The sequence below is a fragment of the Primulina tabacum genome, chromosome 11 (assembly GCF_025594145.1).
Source record: "Primulina tabacum isolate GXHZ01 chromosome 11, ASM2559414v2, whole genome shotgun sequence".
Classification (NCBI taxonomy): domain Eukaryota; kingdom Viridiplantae; phylum Streptophyta; class Magnoliopsida; order Lamiales; family Gesneriaceae; genus Primulina; species Primulina tabacum.
Genome location: NC_134560.1, coordinates 5267547 through 5285687, shown reverse-complemented (window position 1 = coordinate 5285687; position 18141 = coordinate 5267547). Strand labels below are relative to the sequence as shown.

General features: G+C 33.6%; 4 protein-coding genes across 5 annotated transcripts; 2 read left to right on the top strand and 2 right to left on the bottom strand.

Annotated features, from left to right (window-relative positions):
- Window positions 1-1428: 1428 nt before the first annotated feature.
- On the bottom strand, window positions 1429-4364 carry LOC142519313 (uncharacterized). Of its 2 annotated transcripts, none has more exons than XM_075622285.1 (4): window positions 4038-4364; window positions 2837-2913; window positions 2223-2358; window positions 1429-1705 (listed from the first exon to the last, which is right to left on the bottom strand). In XM_075622285.1, the coding sequence occupies exons 1-4, from the start codon at window positions 4201-4203 to the stop codon at window positions 1641-1643; spliced, it is 444 nt and encodes a 147-aa protein (XP_075478400.1). In that variant the 5' UTR covers window positions 4204-4364; the 3' UTR covers window positions 1429-1640. The 2 variants fall into 2 exon arrangements, with proteins under 2 accessions (XP_075478400.1, XP_075478401.1); XM_075622286.1 differs by having other exon boundaries at window positions 2837-2907; window positions 4038-4361.
- A 704-nt stretch (window positions 4365-5068) lies between these two features.
- On the top strand, window positions 5069-9600 carry LOC142518532 (glutamyl-tRNA(Gln) amidotransferase subunit B, chloroplastic/mitochondrial-like). Its single transcript, XM_075621323.1, has 9 exons — window positions 5069-5281; window positions 5566-6241; window positions 6517-6726; window positions 7261-7401; window positions 7490-7693; window positions 7998-8195; window positions 8820-8888; window positions 9153-9269; window positions 9387-9600. Exons 2-9 carry the CDS (start codon window positions 5618-5620, stop codon window positions 9465-9467), a joined length of 1644 nt encoding a protein of 547 aa, XP_075477438.1. The 5' UTR covers window positions 5069-5281; window positions 5566-5617; the 3' UTR covers window positions 9468-9600.
- A 176-nt stretch (window positions 9601-9776) lies between these two features.
- On the top strand, window positions 9777-11668 carry LOC142519560 (zinc finger A20 and AN1 domain-containing stress-associated protein 10-like). The gene is made up of 2 exons (XM_075622605.1): window positions 9777-9800; window positions 11219-11668. Exons 1-2 carry the CDS (start codon window positions 9777-9779, stop codon window positions 11666-11668), a joined length of 474 nt encoding a protein of 157 aa, XP_075478720.1.
- Window positions 11669-11695: 27 nt separating this feature from the next.
- LOC142518662 (uncharacterized) lies at window positions 11696-16924 on the bottom strand. Its single transcript, XM_075621456.1, has 4 exons — window positions 16795-16924; window positions 12814-13948; window positions 12312-12457; window positions 11696-12152 (listed from the first exon to the last, which is right to left on the bottom strand). The coding sequence occupies exons 1-4, from the start codon at window positions 16891-16893 to the stop codon at window positions 11856-11858; spliced, it is 1677 nt and encodes a 558-aa protein (XP_075477571.1). The 5' UTR covers window positions 16894-16924; the 3' UTR covers window positions 11696-11855.
- Between the last annotated feature and the right edge of the window lie 1217 nt (window positions 16925-18141).

Sequence of the window (18141 nt, the reverse complement as noted above, 5' to 3'; positions counted from 1 at the left end):
TGGCTGGATGATCAATGTAAGGCTCGAGAATTTGATTACCGTAATCTGAAATGATTTGGGTATATTTACCGTAATCTGAGATTAATCTGGGATGATTTCTTGATTAATTGAAGTGATTATAGACGGAACGGAGTGGACCGGGAAAGATAAAGGTATAAATTAATGTTGAGTTGGGATTGCACAACTCGAGTGAGGTTTGGCTCGAGTTTCCCTAAATCACATACTTTACCTTATTGTATTGATTTGATTGATGTACTTGTTCTCTTGATTTATAGACAGCAGGTATTAGACGAGTAATCTTGTGACAGAAGTGCCCGATAGTGGTGGGATCGCCACGGGCACATTGCACGATGTCACAAGATAGTGTATTGGTGATTGTGCCAAAGTCTGTCACCGGATGTTTGGCTATCGATGTGGATAGAATTATAACTTCTTCTATTACTGATTATCGATATTATATCGATGTGGATAGAATTGGAGCTTCTTCTATTACTGGTGATCGGTACCGTATCGATGTGGATAGAATCATAACTTCTTCTATTACTGGTGATCGATATTATATCGATGTGGATAGAATCGGAGTTCTTTCTATTACTGGTGATCGATACTATACCGATGTGGATAGAATACGAGCTTCTTCTATTACTGGTGATCGATACCATATCGATGTTGATAGAATTGGTATTTCTTCTATTACTGGTGATCGATACCCTATCGACGTGGATAGAACTGGAGTCTTTTCTATTACTGTTGGTCGATATGGGAATGCTGACTTCTGGAAACCGGGATCCCTAGACTATGATTGAGTCTAGTCTTAAATTTGAAGTCATGAGTTTAATTGACAGTTTATTTTGAGTTATGTTGATTTTGTTCCTGAATATGGTACATGATGAATTATGTTCCTGATGATGGTATATGTTTAGAATAGAATTTATTCTTGATATGGATTTATATTCTGATTTGAATACATGTTAGACATATCTGTTATATGCTTTTATATTGTTTTTATGATTGCATGTATACATGATTTATACTGAGAATGTAATTCTCACCGGAGTTATCCGGCTGTTGTCTTTTTTGTATGTGTGCATGGCAACAGGTGGGATAGGATCAGGGTCAATAAGAGAAAGAGGCTGGACTAGATAGAGTGGAGATCCGGACTTCGAAGCAACTTAGGATTCAGCACTGAGATATAGTTGAACCTAGTTGAATTCTTGTAGATAATACAAGATTTGTATATTATGTTTAATATATAATTTGAATTGAATTACATTACGTTTCCGCTTTGTATTTAAAAAAAAAAATTAAACCCTGTTTATTATAATTGTTTGAATTATTCCTAAAGACGATTAAGGAATGAATTAACGTCCGGATCCCCACAATCAAAGACTAAGATATTGTGTGAAATAAAAAGTTTGCACACATCCATCAATTAAAATTCAGTCTTGTATGATTTGAACTTGCAAATATTCGTATATTGTTCAGAATTCTTGTTACAATTAGTATTTCCCATTTCCAATTTTCATAAACACGCGTTTATTATGTAACCGCATGGAACCTGAGATTTTAACCATCTGAAACATGTATCCATGAAAAATTATACTCTGCTAATCAATTGGATTCAAGGATCAGCAGCACGTTCAATCCCATAACATTGATCGTTGTTTGGCTCGTTCCATCTTCCGCTTACGCCATTCCTCCAGGGCTGCAAATTCCCAACATGTAAATGTTATTAAACATTTGGCTTGATGGTAGAAAACAGTCACATTCCTTACTGCCAAAGAAGGACACTGAAATTCAGTAGAAATCCTAATGTAATTTGGAATATGAAGTTTATTTTCTAAAATTTCACAAACATTTTGTTTTCTTTTTCCTTTTCCTCCACTTACCAAGACAAGGAGGTAAGCAAACTATTTCACCCCGCTGCTCTTCATCGAATCCATCAATAGATGCATCGTGTGGGAACCATATTACACCTCAAAGTGGGTGATCTTTAAGCTCTTTCAAATTTCTATGAACAGGTGTGGGAGGGAAGTAAGTATCTCACTAGGACCCCACATCTAAGTCTACAATTAATTCTTACTATACGAAAATCATTGAATCAAGTTACTAGAAAATATCATTTTACAACATTATAAATCCCTGCGGACGCGTGACGTGAGATAGGAGTACTGCATGAACAGACATTCAGAAATTGAATAACACAAGGAATATAAAATCACCTTTCACATTGCCAGCTTCTGAATATGAACGAAAATTATTCAACTTTGATATTAGGTCCTCTGCGGCCGTCTGCTTTACATCTTTCTGCTTCACTGATTCAGTTTCAACAGACACATCCTTTCCAATTTCTCTTACCTAAAAGGGAGAGAGAAGACATTTTAAAACAGAAGCAGGTCGATCTTTTTCTTGTTTAAGGCGTGATATCTTTCCACTGCACTCATTTACAACATATTCTACATGGTTCTTATTTGGAAGTTCATTTATAACATCGGTTATAAGTAATATTCTCTTAATTTTGGTTAAATGCATGCTTTCACAATTTGGCCATATACATTGGCTTAAATACTTCTCCAGCTTCACATGTCACCTATTTCTATTTTTGCTAAAACCATACTTGTATTGCAATAGGCGTGTCGCCTTTTCTTTGAATTTTTTTTTTTAAAAATCAGATCTCTAAAACCAAAAAAACAAATGAATATGATATAAAATCAAGATCGTGATATTTAACCATAAACTTGGATGTAAAAATTATTTTCCTCAATCAGAATTTAACATCAACATGTCACTTCATCGAGTGAAACCCACTGAATCACCCTTGTTAATGGATACTCACTCTTCGGATAAGGTCAACTGGAACCATCGAACGACGAATGTCTTCAGATTCCTTGATATTCCTGTATAGAGCTGTACCTCAAAGAGTAATTATAAACCAAAGTTCTCCAATAACTCCTACTTAAAAGGGAAACATCAAATCAACTCATGCATTGAGATACAATATATTGATTCCAAACAATAAATTTAAAATGTATTACGGAAGGTATGAAGGAGAATGATATATTATCAAGCATCAAATCATCGTAGTCACAATAAGGTTTCATTGCATTGGTCTTAGATAGGGATGTATAAAGATAATTTAGCGCGAAGGGCAATCATTGTGTGGTAATTAGGTTGGAGGCTCATTTAGTTGCTAAAAGCAATTAAAAACTTTAATATCTTGCTATGCTATATGTTCATTGGAAGTTTGGAACCATGAAAGGGATCCTGCAGACCGCAGAGCACAGTATTTTCTATAAATGCTATACAAAGTAATTTAAAAAATCATAGCCCGACAAGAGAACATATACGAAGCGAACAAAATCTTATTCAGTCACAGAAAAATTAAGAAAATTACAAAGCTCAGCTGGAAATTGATCCCCTTAACTATAAAGAGGAAACAATTGTTGGAAAAGTTTATATATATTGTGACACAAATTGACCAAAATCTACATTAAGAAATTAATCCCCAAATAAGATAACAAGAGATAGAATCATGCATTCAAACAACTGCATTTAAAATTAATAAATATCCATAAAGACATAACTGACAATGAGGAATAATATCACAACCAGATATAGCTCAGTTCAATCTTAACATCTTCCAATTCAATTGGTGGAATGATAACCTCTGAAATGTTTTCGAGCAACGCACTCAAACACTCTAAAGAAACCATCGGGATTCGTGACAAAGGACTTTTGATTAGTAGCTGGTTCAACAAGAGGGATTTGATCATTATAGTTGAATAGTCTACATAAAATTCTACCAACACCAACATGCTGCATAAGCAGAAATAGTACGTACTTGAGGTAGGAATTTACTTATCTACAAATTATCGAGGAATTTACGAAAAGTGGAACTAGAAAAGTAAGACTATATTCCATACATTAAATCTCATTTCTGGCAAAAACCCACCCACCAAAACATGCAAGAACGAATAAATATGACAAAGAATTCAACAAAACTAACCAGAAAAAAAGATAAAGGGTAAAGCTTACACCTTTATTAGAGGAGTCAAGTCTGGAAGAAGGGGAAGGAAAAAGAAAGCCTTGAAGCAATATCAGAGCAGAGATAATGTTCAATAAGCAGACAACTATGGTGGCGTTCTTGTAGGATATAAGTGATCTAACAGCTCTCCAGTATTTCTGTTGCTGCAGTTTCTCCATTTCCCCCCTTCAATAAAATTAGGGCGTCTGGATTTTCAACGTTCCTAAATCAGCCCAGGGAAATTCCAAGAGAAGGGGAAAGTACTCAGGGATGGTTGTTCGGTGGGTGCTGACTGCTGTGGCAGGGCCACGAGGCGAGGTCTCGAAAGAAGTCGTGCTCGCTTCCCAACACGCTTTTGTGACTAAGCTCTATGGACGCTACTAGACCGGATCGGACTGGGTTAAACCGGTATTTTTAACCCGTTCTGGATTGTAAGGTAAAGGAACCATCGTCCTAATCTATAGAACCGGATTAGAATGGTAACTTAATCTGAAACTGAAACATAAATATGCTAAATTAGAAAATAATTGAAATAATTTTTTTAATCATTTTTTCTAATCATTGTAGGCATAAAAAAGCTATTTATGAAATAGAATAATAAAAAAATCATAAAATTAGATCATATTGAGTCGAACAAGATTAAAACGATTCCAAAACAATTTTCAAGTAATTCAATTCGATACGACATTAACACAAGATTAAATTCAATTCGGAACTCTATTCAATTGGACTAGATTCGGATTGGTTATGAATTAACGGAACCGATTATTAACATCCATAATAGTATGCATGAGCCAAATATTAATGTTAATAAAAAAAATTACACGTTTTATATTTTCAAACTTATTAATTTATATTTTTTATCTGATTATATTAAAATCATTTACGTAAATAAAACTTTGTAAAATAACAAAAAAAAATTATAAGATGGTCTCAATATATTTCCAATCTAATTCCTTCAATAAAAAATAAATAAAAATATTATTTATTATTATTATTATGTGATAACCTTTTTTTATTGTATTTTTTTGACTGACGCAGGTAATTAAACATCCTGCGACCCGCATTGCATGTAATAAGAAGTGTTATCTTTAACTCCAACGGCTGTGCGCTGCTGACTGCTCGTTCGAGTTCAGGTTTCGTCTTGCAAAAAAATCTCAATCCCTTTTCTTTTACTTGGTTCCCAGTTTCTTCATTGGAAAGCTATTGTATGAATGGTATCATTCATCGGAAGACTGACGACATCTACCTCCCAAGGTATGTGCTGCATTGTCTGCACTATGTTTTCTTTACTTTGATATGCTTTTCATCGTTTAAAGTTGAGGTTGAACTGCCAGTATTCTGGACGCGTCTTTGCTTTCGTCGTGAGTTTTCGTCAACATTTGATGCAAACAAAATGTTTGATGAAATTACATACTGCAATTTTATCGCAGAGAGCTACAGCTTGGTATCCTGTTAGCACACAATTAGAAGTTTCTATGATGTAAACCAATATGAATTCTAGAAATTTTAACTTAATGCAATATGTATGTCGTATGCAGGTATTAAGCAATTTCTCGATATTAAGTCTTGTGGAGTTGAATAATTATTCAGATGGCGTTAACACTATTCAGGGGATTAAAAACACATTCTTTTCGGCTGTATCCATCCGCTTATTTTGCTAAACAACATGGTGTATTTTATTGTTGTATAAAAAGTGCACATAGCCAAACTGCAACGCAAGAAAGGCAACAGGTTAAATTGAAAGCTTTGTCACCAGAGGAATCTACAAGATTTGAAGTACTCAAAAACTATGAGGCGGTCATAGGAATAGAGACGCATGTTCAGCTGTCCACTCTCACAAAGGCCTTCTGTAGCTGCCCTTATAATTACGGGGCTGAGCCAAACACCAGTATTTGCCCTGTTTGCATGGGGTTGCCTGGTGCCTTGCCTGTCCTCAACTCAAAAGTTATAGAGTGTGCTGTAAAACTTGGTCTTGCGCTCAATTGTAAACTCTCTTTGAGTTCAAAGTTTGATAGGAAACAATACTTTTATCCCGATCTTCCAAAAGGATACCAGATATCACAATTTGATGTCCCAATTGCAACTGGTGGTTATATTGATGTTGATCTTCCTATTGAGTTTGGTGGGGGTCATATAAAGTTTGGTGTCACCAGAGTTCATATGGAAGAAGATGCTGGGAAGCTGCTTCACACCGGAAACGGTAACTATTCTCAGGTATCTATGTTTTCCTCTAACTGTGGTCTTCCTTTTTTTATTTCTGATTTTTATTCTTGTTTTAAAAATCCTTCTGCCAGCCATTTTTATTCACGACATTTCTATTTATATAGTTTGATTTACGTGATACTTTACATATTAATAATTGGACATCACACTTCACCAGTATAGTTAATTTCTTAGGATACGATGTTGAACTTTGTTTAGATTATGATTGGACTTCTCTTCATGGCTGTTTATGACTTGTCGGAGTTGTTGACATTTTCTTCTGACAGGTTGATTTGAATAGAGCGGGAGTTCCTTTACTTGAAATTGTGTCTGAACCTGATATGAGAACAGGTATTGAAGCAGCAGAATATGCTGCAGAGTTACAGAGACTAGTGAGATATCTGGGTGTGAGTAATGGAAATATGCAGGAAGGATCACTACGTTGCGATGTCAATATCTCTGTTCGTCCAATTGGGCAGTTCGAGTTTGGCACGAAGGTAAATTTGTTCTTTATTCATTATCCTCTGCCTTATTGCAGAAACAGAAAATGTCACAAAAGTATTCTGAATATTCAGTTGTTCACGTGGTTCCTTAGCCTAAATCTGCTAGCAACTCGATATTTCCAAACATGTTTAATGTTGATTGGGGTGGCACAAAATCTTTGCTAGTTTTTGAAGCAAGTAAAGAAATCCAGCTCGCCCTGCAATACTATTCCTTCCCTTTTTTGACAAGGATTCTGTCGTTTGGTTTCTATGCATATTGCAGCTGCAGTTATGGTTTGACAACGGGTGATTTATATTTACCGAGAAAGTTATGTATATTAAAGATTTGGATGAAAGAGGATCAACATCTGTGTGGCCTTTTGTTTGGTTCTAGTTAGTTGGTTGTGTTTACCCATAATGTTGCTTCGTTGTACCAAACCATACTGATCTATGTGTTTGTTTGCTTGTTTTCTTCGCAATTCTTGTTGTTTTTTCACGTTTTCTGTGGATAGTCCGTCTCAATTATTAATCTGTTTTATTCATAACCAGGTGGAAATAAAGAATTTGAACTCATTCTCATCCATGAGTAGGGCCATTGATTTTGAGATTTCAAGACAGGTGAGCCTTCACAGTCAAGGTCAGGCCGACCAGATTGTACAGGAAACTCGCCTCTGGGAAGAAGGAGCTCAGGTTCTATTTTTTCCTTATAATGACAAAGTTAGAAAAGTGGTGGGCTAGTTTATTTGTTACTAATCCATTGGTTTGCTTTGCAAAATAGAAAACAGTTACGATGAGAAAGAAGGAAGGACTTTCTGATTATCGTTACTTCCCAGAGCCTGATCTTCCCGGTGTTACTCTCACTGAAGAATATGTCGATAATATTCGTAATTCCTTACCTGAATTACCGGAAATCAAGCGGCGAAGATATGAGAAACTCGGGCTTAGTATTCAGGATGTTCTGTTTCTCAGTAATGATGTTAATGTGAGTCCTGTTCTTCAAATGTTTTTTTATGGAAATTTGGTGTCAGTAAGGATTGGTAGTTTGAGATCCTGGCCTAGTGGTTGAGTATTGGAAATAAACTTCGAACGAGTAAAAAAGCATTTTGAACTGAAACCAAAATTGTGTAATATTTGTGCAAATATGAAAATGAAGATTTGAATAACAATTAGTTTAATGATAGGAATGTAGTGCTGTATATAATACATATAACATTTAAAATAGAATGAGACGTTTTCAAAAAAAGAAAGAATGAGATGCATAATTAGTCTTCACAAATGTCTTGCAGGTGGCAGCATTTTTTGACGCAACTATTGCTACAGGTGCAGATATAAAACTTGCTACTAATTGGATAATGGGGGATGTTGCTGCTTATATGAACAACGAAAAGTTGTCAATAATTGACATTAAGCTTACCCCCCGGGAATTGGGCGCGCTTATAGCGTCAATTAAAGTTGGAATCATAAGTGGAAAGATCGGCAAAGAGGTAACTGTATCTAATCATCGGTATACCCGTTGTTTTAATGTTTTCAACATTATGTGCTACCTTTGTTTATTCCAATATTAGGTGCTACCATTAGTTGACTGTATTAGTCTCTTTCTAAGTCTCAAATCATATGGACTTGCGTATTTCCCTTCGAAATCTTTTTGCTTTGCATGTGTTACATCTTTAACCATCTCTGTCGCATCAGTCAAAGGAATCTTATTAAATGCATCTTTCTTCGTCCTTTGTACGAAGATTCATAATCAAGTTCTTTTAACTCCAGTACAATGATCATATTATACATGCCTCTTCTTTGTTCATTTAACTCCAATACAATTATCATATTATACATGCATCTTCTTTGCTGGTAGACCCAATCAGTTTGGGAGCATGTTTTTGGTTTATAAAATGCATATGCATTGGTAGTCTTACCGCTCAAATTCCTGAAAATGGTTTGGTTTGATAGATTTTATGCAGCAGGAACCTAATCTTTTTGCTCATACGAGAATATAAAAGTAGGGCATAGATAAGTGAAAAGAGGCAATATTTGTTTGGTGTGATGTACTTTTTGTATAAGCATGGACTATTTGCTTGTTCATCAGTTATTATTCTAAATGAAATGTGCAGATATTATTTGAGCTAATGGCAAAAGGTGGAACTGTTGAAGGACTTATTAAAGAAAAGGATCTTGTTCAGGCAAGTTGTTTCACGATTTTCAGGGATTTCCAACATTTTGTTGGTAACTTGAGTCGGAGTATTGTAGACGTGGTGTTTGATAGACAGACAGACAGACAGACATAGGCGCATCAAATATTAGCAGAACTCATTTTCTAAATACTCCGAAAGTTTGGTGACTGGCCTTCGCATGCCCGTGATCCACTATGGCTTGCTTATTGTTGATATGCTTATGGAAAACAGGACAAATGAATATAAACCTTATTGCTTTTTTTATTACAACAGATTGCTGATCCCTCTGAGATTGAGAAAATTGTGGATAAGGTCCTTGCAGACAATCCAAAGCAGTTAGAGCAATATCGTGGGGGTAAAACTAAGCTGCAAGGCTTTTTTGCTGGCCAGGTATGATTATTGCCAAAACGACGTTTTGTCCTTTGCATTGAGGTTTGATGAATTGTCTACAAATTTTATAATTGTTATATGTTGCTCGACATTTTGACATATTGACTACCAATCCAGATCATGAAAGAAACAAAAGGCAAGGCAAATCCTGGGCTTTTGAATAAGATTCTTCTGGAAAAGCTGAATTCGAAAAGTTGAAGCCTTTTGTAAGTTCTCACATGAGCCTGAGCCACTTTGTATTGTCTTCTGCCTCAACATAAAAAGACCCCATTTCCGTTGGCTGAATTTCACGATTTCTATCTCGCAATTTTGCAAGCATAATTGTTAGTGATGCAGGGGGAAAACCATTGGCTGGATATTTTTACTTTCTAAATAATAACTTCAAATGATTTTTCAAAGTTGACGACATGAATTAAAGAAAATTGTATGTTGACATCGAATTGCTTTTCCATGTTATAATTTTGGTGTAAATTATTTATGACCAGTTCACTAATTTGTCAAATATAAATGGCATTGATTTCGATTGGAGAGGTATGCGATGGGTATATTGTACTGGTATCGATGGAGTATTAAAATTAGTAACTATGGCCGTTTAAATAATTACTTAAAATTATTGATATAATGAATATATTTAATAATTATATAAAAAATTTATACAATTTGAGATCATATTAAATAAGGATAAAAATTTTACCTTCAAATTGAATGATTCACTAATGTATTTGATAGATTGATTGAATAGATTTTTTTACTAATAAAAAGAATAAAAATAGATATTAAAAAATCATATATTATTTTTTATATTAAAATTTTAAATAGTAAATAAATGCTTTTTAAATAATAAAAAAATTAATGGATGAAAATTTAGATTAAATTTTTAACTATTTTTCGAATATTGTAAAAAAATATTTATAATAAAGTTTTACTTAAGTAATAATAACAATAATATTGATGCACGGACATCCAATATATAAAAATTTTACGATACTATTTTTTACTAAAAGTTGAAAAAGGTAATTTTATATAAAAAAAATTTATAATTTATTTAATATTTTAGAAAGTGTGAAGAACTAAATATATAAAACTAATACAAAACTCAAAATTATAATCGAAATTAAATGAAATCATACGACCAATAAAAACATTTAAGAGATCGTTATTTACACTTCAAATTTTTCAAAATACACTTTATATATCTTTCTTTACTCTAAAATACACGATATGTCATCAAATAATTTTTCAAAATATTGATATAAACATAAAATGTTTTTTAACCGAATCGACTCGTCCATAAATATAAATTTGAGAGCCCGTCTCGGAGACATACTCAAACCAATTCAGCTAAATTTATTTTTTTCTACCTTGATTACTTTTTTGTAAAATGTTTACAGACAATTTAATTAAACAATTGATTTCTAATATTTTTTAAGCATCATAACACACTATTATAAAATAATAATATTTAGTAAATTTTAAAATAAATTTTTTTATCAGTAATTATTTTTATTTTGAAAGTTCACATCAACAATACTACTGAAGGTTCTAAATCTTCTGCGTATATATATTATCTGGTAAGTGAGAGATATGGACCAAACCAAGAACCAATCATGAAACATTAAAATCAATTAAATTTCTTCGTAATCTTATGCAAATTCCATCTGATAGGAATATGAAATAGAAATTTTAAACCAAAAGATCTTCTTTCCATTCATAACAAAATCATCATAATAATAGGTAAGAACAAGACCAACTAGGATTCATGATAATTCACTATCTATCTATCTATATATATATATATATATATATATATATGCATGAAACCCCTCATCACCGTATACGTTACAAATTCACCATAACCAAATCCAGAGAGAATATACAAACGAGAAGTAGATATCAAGAAAAGAAACAAAATCGTCACCTCTCAACCACGAGAATGGATTCTTGTACAGACCACTATAACCAGCGAGAAACCCACGGCCGGTTTTGCAGGCGGCGGCTGTGGTTTCTTTGGGTCGGAGGCGAATCGAGGGTTTTGTTCCAAGTGTTACGGAGACTATTTGAAACGTCAGATAGCTAAGTCAGAAACTGATATCTGCCAACAACAAGCAGTTTCCGAATCTGAACCTCGTGAGATTAATCAAATCTCATCTCGAGATCTGGTTAATGTGACTGATGGCATGAATTCTTGCACAGTTGGTACCAAGAAATTGAAGTGCGGATGCTGCAACAAGAAAGTTGGATTATTGGGATTCGGATGCCGATGTGGACTCACTTTCTGCGGGAGTCATAGGTACCCAGAATCACATGCATGCAGCTTTGATTACAAGACTGCGGGAAGGGTTGCGCTAGAGAAAGAAAATCCACTTTGTAGGGGAGACAAGATTAGGGACAGGTCTTAGTTTGATTAACGTTCACATATTTTTTTTTTGTTTGGGTTTATGGAAAAAAATTAATCTGTTTTACATTACTAATATTGAAATTTAGTTAAATTATAACTTTGTAAATTTATCCATGATATATGGTTTTACATAGCAAAATCTTGGCATGCCAAAAGAAGTTCCAATATCTTGAAATTCACATAAAATTCTATACTTGATCGCTGTCGTCCGCCATACAAATGGGTGGCCCCCCATTGACATAAATGATAGTGACCTTTAGGTAGAGCCCATAATTTTCCCCTCGCTTGAACTCGCATAGGCAGAAATCATCTAGTGAAACGCCGTTCACTTTCCAGAGTGTTCTCCATCCTTTGCTGTAAAGTATCCGCCCGTCTTTCCATTTCTTGTACTTCCCTCGAAACGTCCTCCCTTGTTGATCAACAAGCATCATCTCTGGCTTCGGCAATTCGAGGTGGTGATCTTTGATCAATTCTGTGGGGATAAACTGTTACGATAAAAAATTATACATCGTCAAAACTAGTTTTAAGAGGTGGCGCTTGCGGAAGAGACTCTACATAGAGACTATTTTAGCTAGCTAGATTATGGAGATTACGCACTTTGTTTACATGTATAAATGATCAGTGATCTCCAATATGTGCCTTACCAAATCGCCCTTTCTTCTTGGGGCAACATGAGTGATGAAATACGGGTTTCTAGGCTTGGGAACCAGTCCAGATTCAAAAATGTGCATGCCATAGTATCTGGGAAACACGCTTGCCCGTTTTCTAGTCGGACCTCCGGGCTTTTCAGCTACAAACAAAACATATAAAAGAGTTAAACGATACAACACCTTAATAAGATCTCTCCGTGTGTTTGTACCATAGGATCAGACTGAGCTTTTTAGCATGCGTGAGGAGTAGTCACAAAAAAACTCAAGTCAATTACTGAAGATCACATTGGTTAAATAGTTATTTTGAAAGAAACTTTACTCGTGCGCGCAAGTGCTGCATGCTAGTTAACTATATATGCCGCTAAACATAATTTTTTTAAAAATAAACATATCAATATTAGTTCTACGTATGTATCAAACCTTTTTTTTATAAAGTAGAGTAGCTTAGTAGGGACTTTACTGATTGATTAGAAGAAAACAAGAAAGTAGAACTTGCCTTTATTGGCCTGATTCGGTGCATATTGTTCATGCTCGTTTTCTTCACTCGGAGTGTGGCCAGCATCCTCAATTTCCTCCTCCTCGTCATCATCAGCATCATCATCGGCATCAGCATCAGCATCAGGATCAGCATTAGCATCTGCTTCGGAAGGAGGTTCTTTGTCAATAAAGGCATTGTCATCTTTCTCAGTATTAGCGTCTCCTAATATTTGAGGTGAGCGCCTGATGTTCACGTTCTCATGATTCTCAGTATCATCACGAACATCAGTACTGTAATCATCAAGAACTTTGTCACAACCATCGTCTCCCTCATGCTGAGGTTCTTTTTTCACACGCACATCATAGTTGTTACCATGATTCTGCGCATGATCAGCAAGACCCGCGTCACAACCATCATCTTCCTCGTGCTGAGGTTCTTTTTTCACACACACATCGTAGTCGTTATCACGATTCTCGACAGCATCAGCGTAATCATCAAGATCCTGATCGTCACAACCATCATCTCGCTTATGCTTAATTTTTTTTTTCACACACACTTCACAACCATCATCTCGCTCACGCTTAGGTTCATCTCGCTCACGCTTGGGTTCTTTTTTCACACGCACTTTATACATCCCGCCACGAGCATCATCATCTGGTTCGGATTTATGTTCTTTCTTCACAAACGACCTATCATCAATCCGTTTTTCATCATCTCCCTTGGACGAAATTTTTTGTTTCATGGACAAGTTATATTCATCCTCGCAACAATGATCATCATCATCACCACCAAAATCCCATTCTTCTTCGTCATCCTCTTCTACCTCATAATCTGTCGCATCGTCGAGATCGTCGAGATCCTCGTCGGTCCCATCAGTATCGTAGTACACTAACCCCCCAGATCCAACTGTTTCACACTGATCCGTGCCGAGTACTTTGAAATCAAACATATCCTTCTCAAAGTAATCGAACACGATAAAGTCACAAGATTTCAAAGCATTATCCCTAACAAACCTCCGCCATCCATTTTGAAAATACCAGTCTTCCCCAACTTTTCCCACCTTCACACACCACAAGTTGTAGGAGCGATCTCTCAAGAATACTCTTTTTGGTAGAACTCTTCCGATGCACTTTATAAAGGGCATCGGAATTAGCTATAGTAAAACATAAAAAGGTAGTCAATCAGATCAAAGATGTTCTTCGATCTTAATTACATTTTTACCAAAGAGATACATTAACTATATTGAACAATAGATTAATGCGACCAAAGTACCAGTCAGCATCACTTCTTTTCCTATCTTCTATCATCTCATCTATCTCTATCACTCTCTCAAATTTTAGAAGTATATCTCTATATATATTTCATTTTTTCTTTTTAATTTTTCATTTTTTGGCTCATTGTAAATTTACAAATTTTTTTATTTTAATATCATATGAAATTTTGAATTCCATAATTAATTTTGTGATTTTTAATTTATGATTTATACAAATTAATGTAATATGCAATAATAATAAAAGATGATCCAAAAAAATATCGTTTAATTCTTAATAATTGAATAGCCTCGCAACAACCATAATTTTTTAAATTCTTTTTAGCATTTTCAATTTCAATTAATATGTAAGCTATGTTATTTTTATACAAAATTATATAATTCACACAAATATTCTTTTCACGTGTATATTAACAATTTAAAAACAAAGTTACAGATTTATCAATTGATATATTTTAAAAATTTTACAAGCATCATTACAAACCCACATTATACACATGTAAGGGTTAAATGATTTAAATTTTAAATAAGTAAATTCATTTATTAATATAAATATTGAAAAACTATTCCAAACTGAATATGTTATATATGTTAATTAATTATTGGTTCAAAGAAATTGATAAAAAATAATATATTATAATTAAGTAAAAAAAATTCACAAAAGTCTATAAAAATCTTGCAAAAATGTCTACATGAATCCACATAAATATGTGAGATTCTGTAAAAGTCCATAAAAGTCTATCAAATCCATAAAAGTCTATCATTTGAAAAAGTCATTAAAAGTCATCAAAACTCTGAATTGAATACACCTCACTAAGTGTTTAGTTATTATTAGAAAACTATTGTTATTATTATCATCGTCGTCGTCGTCATCTGGGCCGCCCTTTTAATTTTTAATAAAATGCCATTATATTTTTCCCTCAAAAATAAAATAAAATAAAATAACATACCATTATATTTTATAATTTTGATAAATTCATAACTCCCCCATATGATAAGGTAATCCATGTCATACAAAATGTATATTTTAAGTCTCGTATATATTCGCGGTTCATTATATGGTCGGTTAACAAAATTATTTTCACAATCCAATGATTCATAACAATTAAATATATATTGTTCTATAAATCTTAGAAGAATTCATCCACGTATAACCAACTTCACGTATAATTAAGATGCGGGAATGATTATTATTGTCCAATTATTTATGACGGTTGTTGAGTTAAGAGTACATAAGTGAGAGTAATACTAAAATAAGTGACATTCTGAAAAGTTTTCATGCATCAAACTGATGACATAGCACCGCATGATCTGGTTGGGTAGGTGAACCGTAAAAGACTGACGTCAGATTTTAGCGGGTAATAATGTCTCTGCTTGGGATAAAGTCGGTGGTAGGAAAATGGCAAGACTGATCTATAAGGAATATGAGACAGTATCAGCAGATAGACATGCACCTCCCCGAACTCATGGGCCTAACAGCCCTACCCATAGCACCCAAGTAGGTGCACTCTATACTGCCACAAATATAAGGAAATAAAATTGTGTTTTGGCTAACAACTATAACTTTGGTATAGTGGTAAGCTTTTGATCCTAACAATTGACATCAGATCGAGGTCATATGTTCAATTCTCCCAAGAAACATATTTATATACTTCTTGGGCGGGTTAAACGTACATGAGTTAGAGTAATATTTAGATGGGTGGACCTCTTATGAACTTTTCGTGTGTCAAGCATTTGACATTGCGCTGCTTGATCTGATTGGCTAGGTGGACCATAAAAGAGTTACATTAGATCTTAACGGGTAATATTGTGTCTACTTGGGACATAGACGACTGTAGAGAAAATGTAAAACTAATCTTTAAGGGATACAAGATAGTACCGACAGATTGACATGCACCTCCTCGGACTCATGAGTCTAACTATCCGATCCATTAACATCGAAGTATGTATACTTTGCACCGTCACAATTATAAAAAAAATTATGTTGTACATTGGCTAATGGTTATTGCTTTTGGCATAGTGTTGATCCAAATAGGAGAAGTTTTAAATCTTAGATTTGTAGATATTTTTGACTAAAAATTAATTCGACGTTTATAAATATTTTACTTTAATTTCTATATTTTGCACACACGCGAACACATTTCAAACTCGGAAGAAATTTTGCAATTAATTAAAATATCAATATAATTTTACTAATTTATCGAAAAGATGTAAAACAAGAAATATAAGAAAATCTACATGTAATCAATACGAATTACAAATTTAAGATTGAGTATGATAGTCAACTACAACTTTTCAACTTTTGAATAATTTTATAGACTTTGCTTTCTATTTCATTCAAACTAGATTTTTTTTAAAAAGGGGACAATTACAATTTAAATTTTACATGTTTGTATCTTTCACACATCAACGTCAGGGCAACACGATAACAATATCATATCGATAAAAAAAAAAACTTAAAAAACTCACATATGAAGTTTAAAAATGAATTTGATAATATTGATGACCAAAATCATAAAATGATCAAATAATTTGAAAATTTTAATGCATAAAATGAATCGAGTGAAAGTGAATGCAAATTTTTTTAAGATTTCAAGTTACTTCAAGAAGTTCATAGATTAGATAAACTTAGGAACAAAAAAAGTAAATCATAAATGAGAAATTAAATCAAATAAAGAAAAGGAGAAGGCGTGGGCTGGGAAACAGAAGAAATTAATCAGACCAATTACCATCTGAGGCAAGCTAGTTTCAGCTGTGAAGAAATGGAAGAAGCCTGGTCTGTTCATCATCTTTGATTTCATCTTTGAACCAGTCGACTCACAATTCATCCTCTGTTAAATCATTTGGAATAGAAAAAACAATGTTAAAAGCGATGAAAATCATAGAAAACAAAGGAAAAAAATGAATAAAGTTTATGCATATATACTTGGATTGCAAGAGTGTGGCTAGCTATATTGTTTTAGTCATGTTATTTCTCCAAATGGACAGCATTATATACTACCAAAGTTCATTAATGATTTCCGATGGATTCGATGTGGGACTCGCGAACCACACTGAAAACTCTCGGTTACTTTCTATTATTACAGCTCTACACATTTAATTCTTTTCAACGTAACATTTTAGGTTACGAGTTTAAAACATCGATTTTGATATGTTGTCCACCAACTGTACTATCTATATTTTCACAACTGAAATGATAGTCACCTAGTGGATGTATAATTTTCTTAAAATGGATTTCTTTTTCACTTTGAATCATGTGTGTTCTTAAGAAAATTTGTTCACATAGATTTTTGGATTATTGTGGAGTATAAAATATTCCACCATTCTTTGTCTTAAAGAAGTTTAAAGCAAGATTGTAAAAAGTATGAAGTATGACAAAATGCACAAGTTTTCAAGTTATCATGTGCATGAGTATCAAAATCACAAACTGTTTGGAGTAAAACTTTTGTCGATTGTTGTTGAATCAAGAGTCTCCTATTAGTCACTAAGGAAAAAAGAGACGAAGACAAACTTTATTTCAATGAATTTTTATTTCAATGAATTTAGCATTTTTTATAATTTTTATTTAAAATAATCTTAATTTTATAGAAAAAAATTAAAATATAATTTAAAAAATTGAACTTTTTCATGTTTTTCCTAAAGTGAAGCTTTTTTCTCACCCTTAATCGGAATTTTTCGTGCTGTTAGAACACTAGTTGAAAGATTTGCAACTGACCTATAGTCTATTTGACATCAAAATCTTAAGTATCCAGACAGTAATTTGATTAGGAAAATAGTACTTGCAGCCATTATTTGAGGAACAAAAGTTCTCCTTTTATAACCAAGTTATGACAGTAACAAGCCCAATACCCTTCTTACCATTTGATTGAGAACTTAAAGGGATTGTGTTGTCATTACTTGAAAATTTTATGGCAGTCACTAGCAGCCATAATTTTGAGGTATATTGAATTCAACGCAGCTTATTTCTTGAAACCCGGAAAATTGTGTGAAGGAACAACCGATGTGACGTCCTACAAGATGTTTTTGTAAACATCTTGCGACTCTCATAAAATGTTAGCAAGAGTTTGACAACGTAT

What these genes read in the sequence shown, in the direction of transcription:
- LOC142519313 (XM_075622285.1), bottom strand. Translation starts at nt 4,203, where the DNA reads ATGGAGAAACTGCAGCAACAGAAATACTGGAGAGCTGTTAGATCACTT. An exon ending in ACTTGACTCCTCTAATAAAG is followed by an intron (nt 2,914 to 4,037) that starts GTGTAAGCTTTA and finishes TTACTCTTTGAG; the next exon opens with GTACAGCTCTATACAGGAAT. An exon ending in CAGTTGACCTTATCCGAAGA is followed by an intron (nt 2,359 to 2,836) that starts GTGAGTATCCAT and finishes TCTCCCTTTTAG; the next exon opens with GTAAGAGAAATTGGAAAGGA.
- LOC142518532 (XM_075621323.1), top strand. Translation starts at nt 5,618, where the DNA reads ATGGCGTTAACACTATTCAGGGGATTAAAAACACATTCTTTTCGGCTG. An exon ending in AAGAAAAGGATCTTGTTCAG is followed by an intron (nt 8,889 to 9,152) that starts GCAAGTTGTTTC and finishes TTATTACAACAG; the next exon opens with ATTGCTGATCCCTCTGAGAT. An exon ending in AAGGCTTTTTTGCTGGCCAG is followed by an intron (nt 9,270 to 9,386) that starts GTATGATTATTG and finishes CTACCAATCCAG; the next exon opens with ATCATGAAAGAAACAAAAGG.
- LOC142519560 (XM_075622605.1), top strand. Translation starts at nt 9,777, where the DNA reads ATGGCATTGATTTCGATTGGAGAG. An exon ending in CATTGATTTCGATTGGAGAG is followed by an intron (nt 9,801 to 11,218) that starts GTATGCGATGGG and finishes ATTCTTGTACAG; the next exon opens with ACCACTATAACCAGCGAGAA.
- LOC142518662 (XM_075621456.1), bottom strand. Translation starts at nt 16,893, where the DNA reads ATGAATTGTGAGTCGACTGGTTCAAAGATGAAATCAAAGATGATGAAC. An exon ending in ACCGAATCAGGCCAATAAAG is followed by an intron (nt 12,458 to 12,813) that starts GCAAGTTCTACT and finishes TTTTGTTTGTAG; the next exon opens with CTGAAAAGCCCGGAGGTCCG. An exon ending in CAAGAAGAAAGGGCGATTTG is followed by an intron (nt 12,153 to 12,311) that starts GTAAGGCACATA and finishes TTATCGTAACAG; the next exon opens with TTTATCCCCACAGAATTGAT.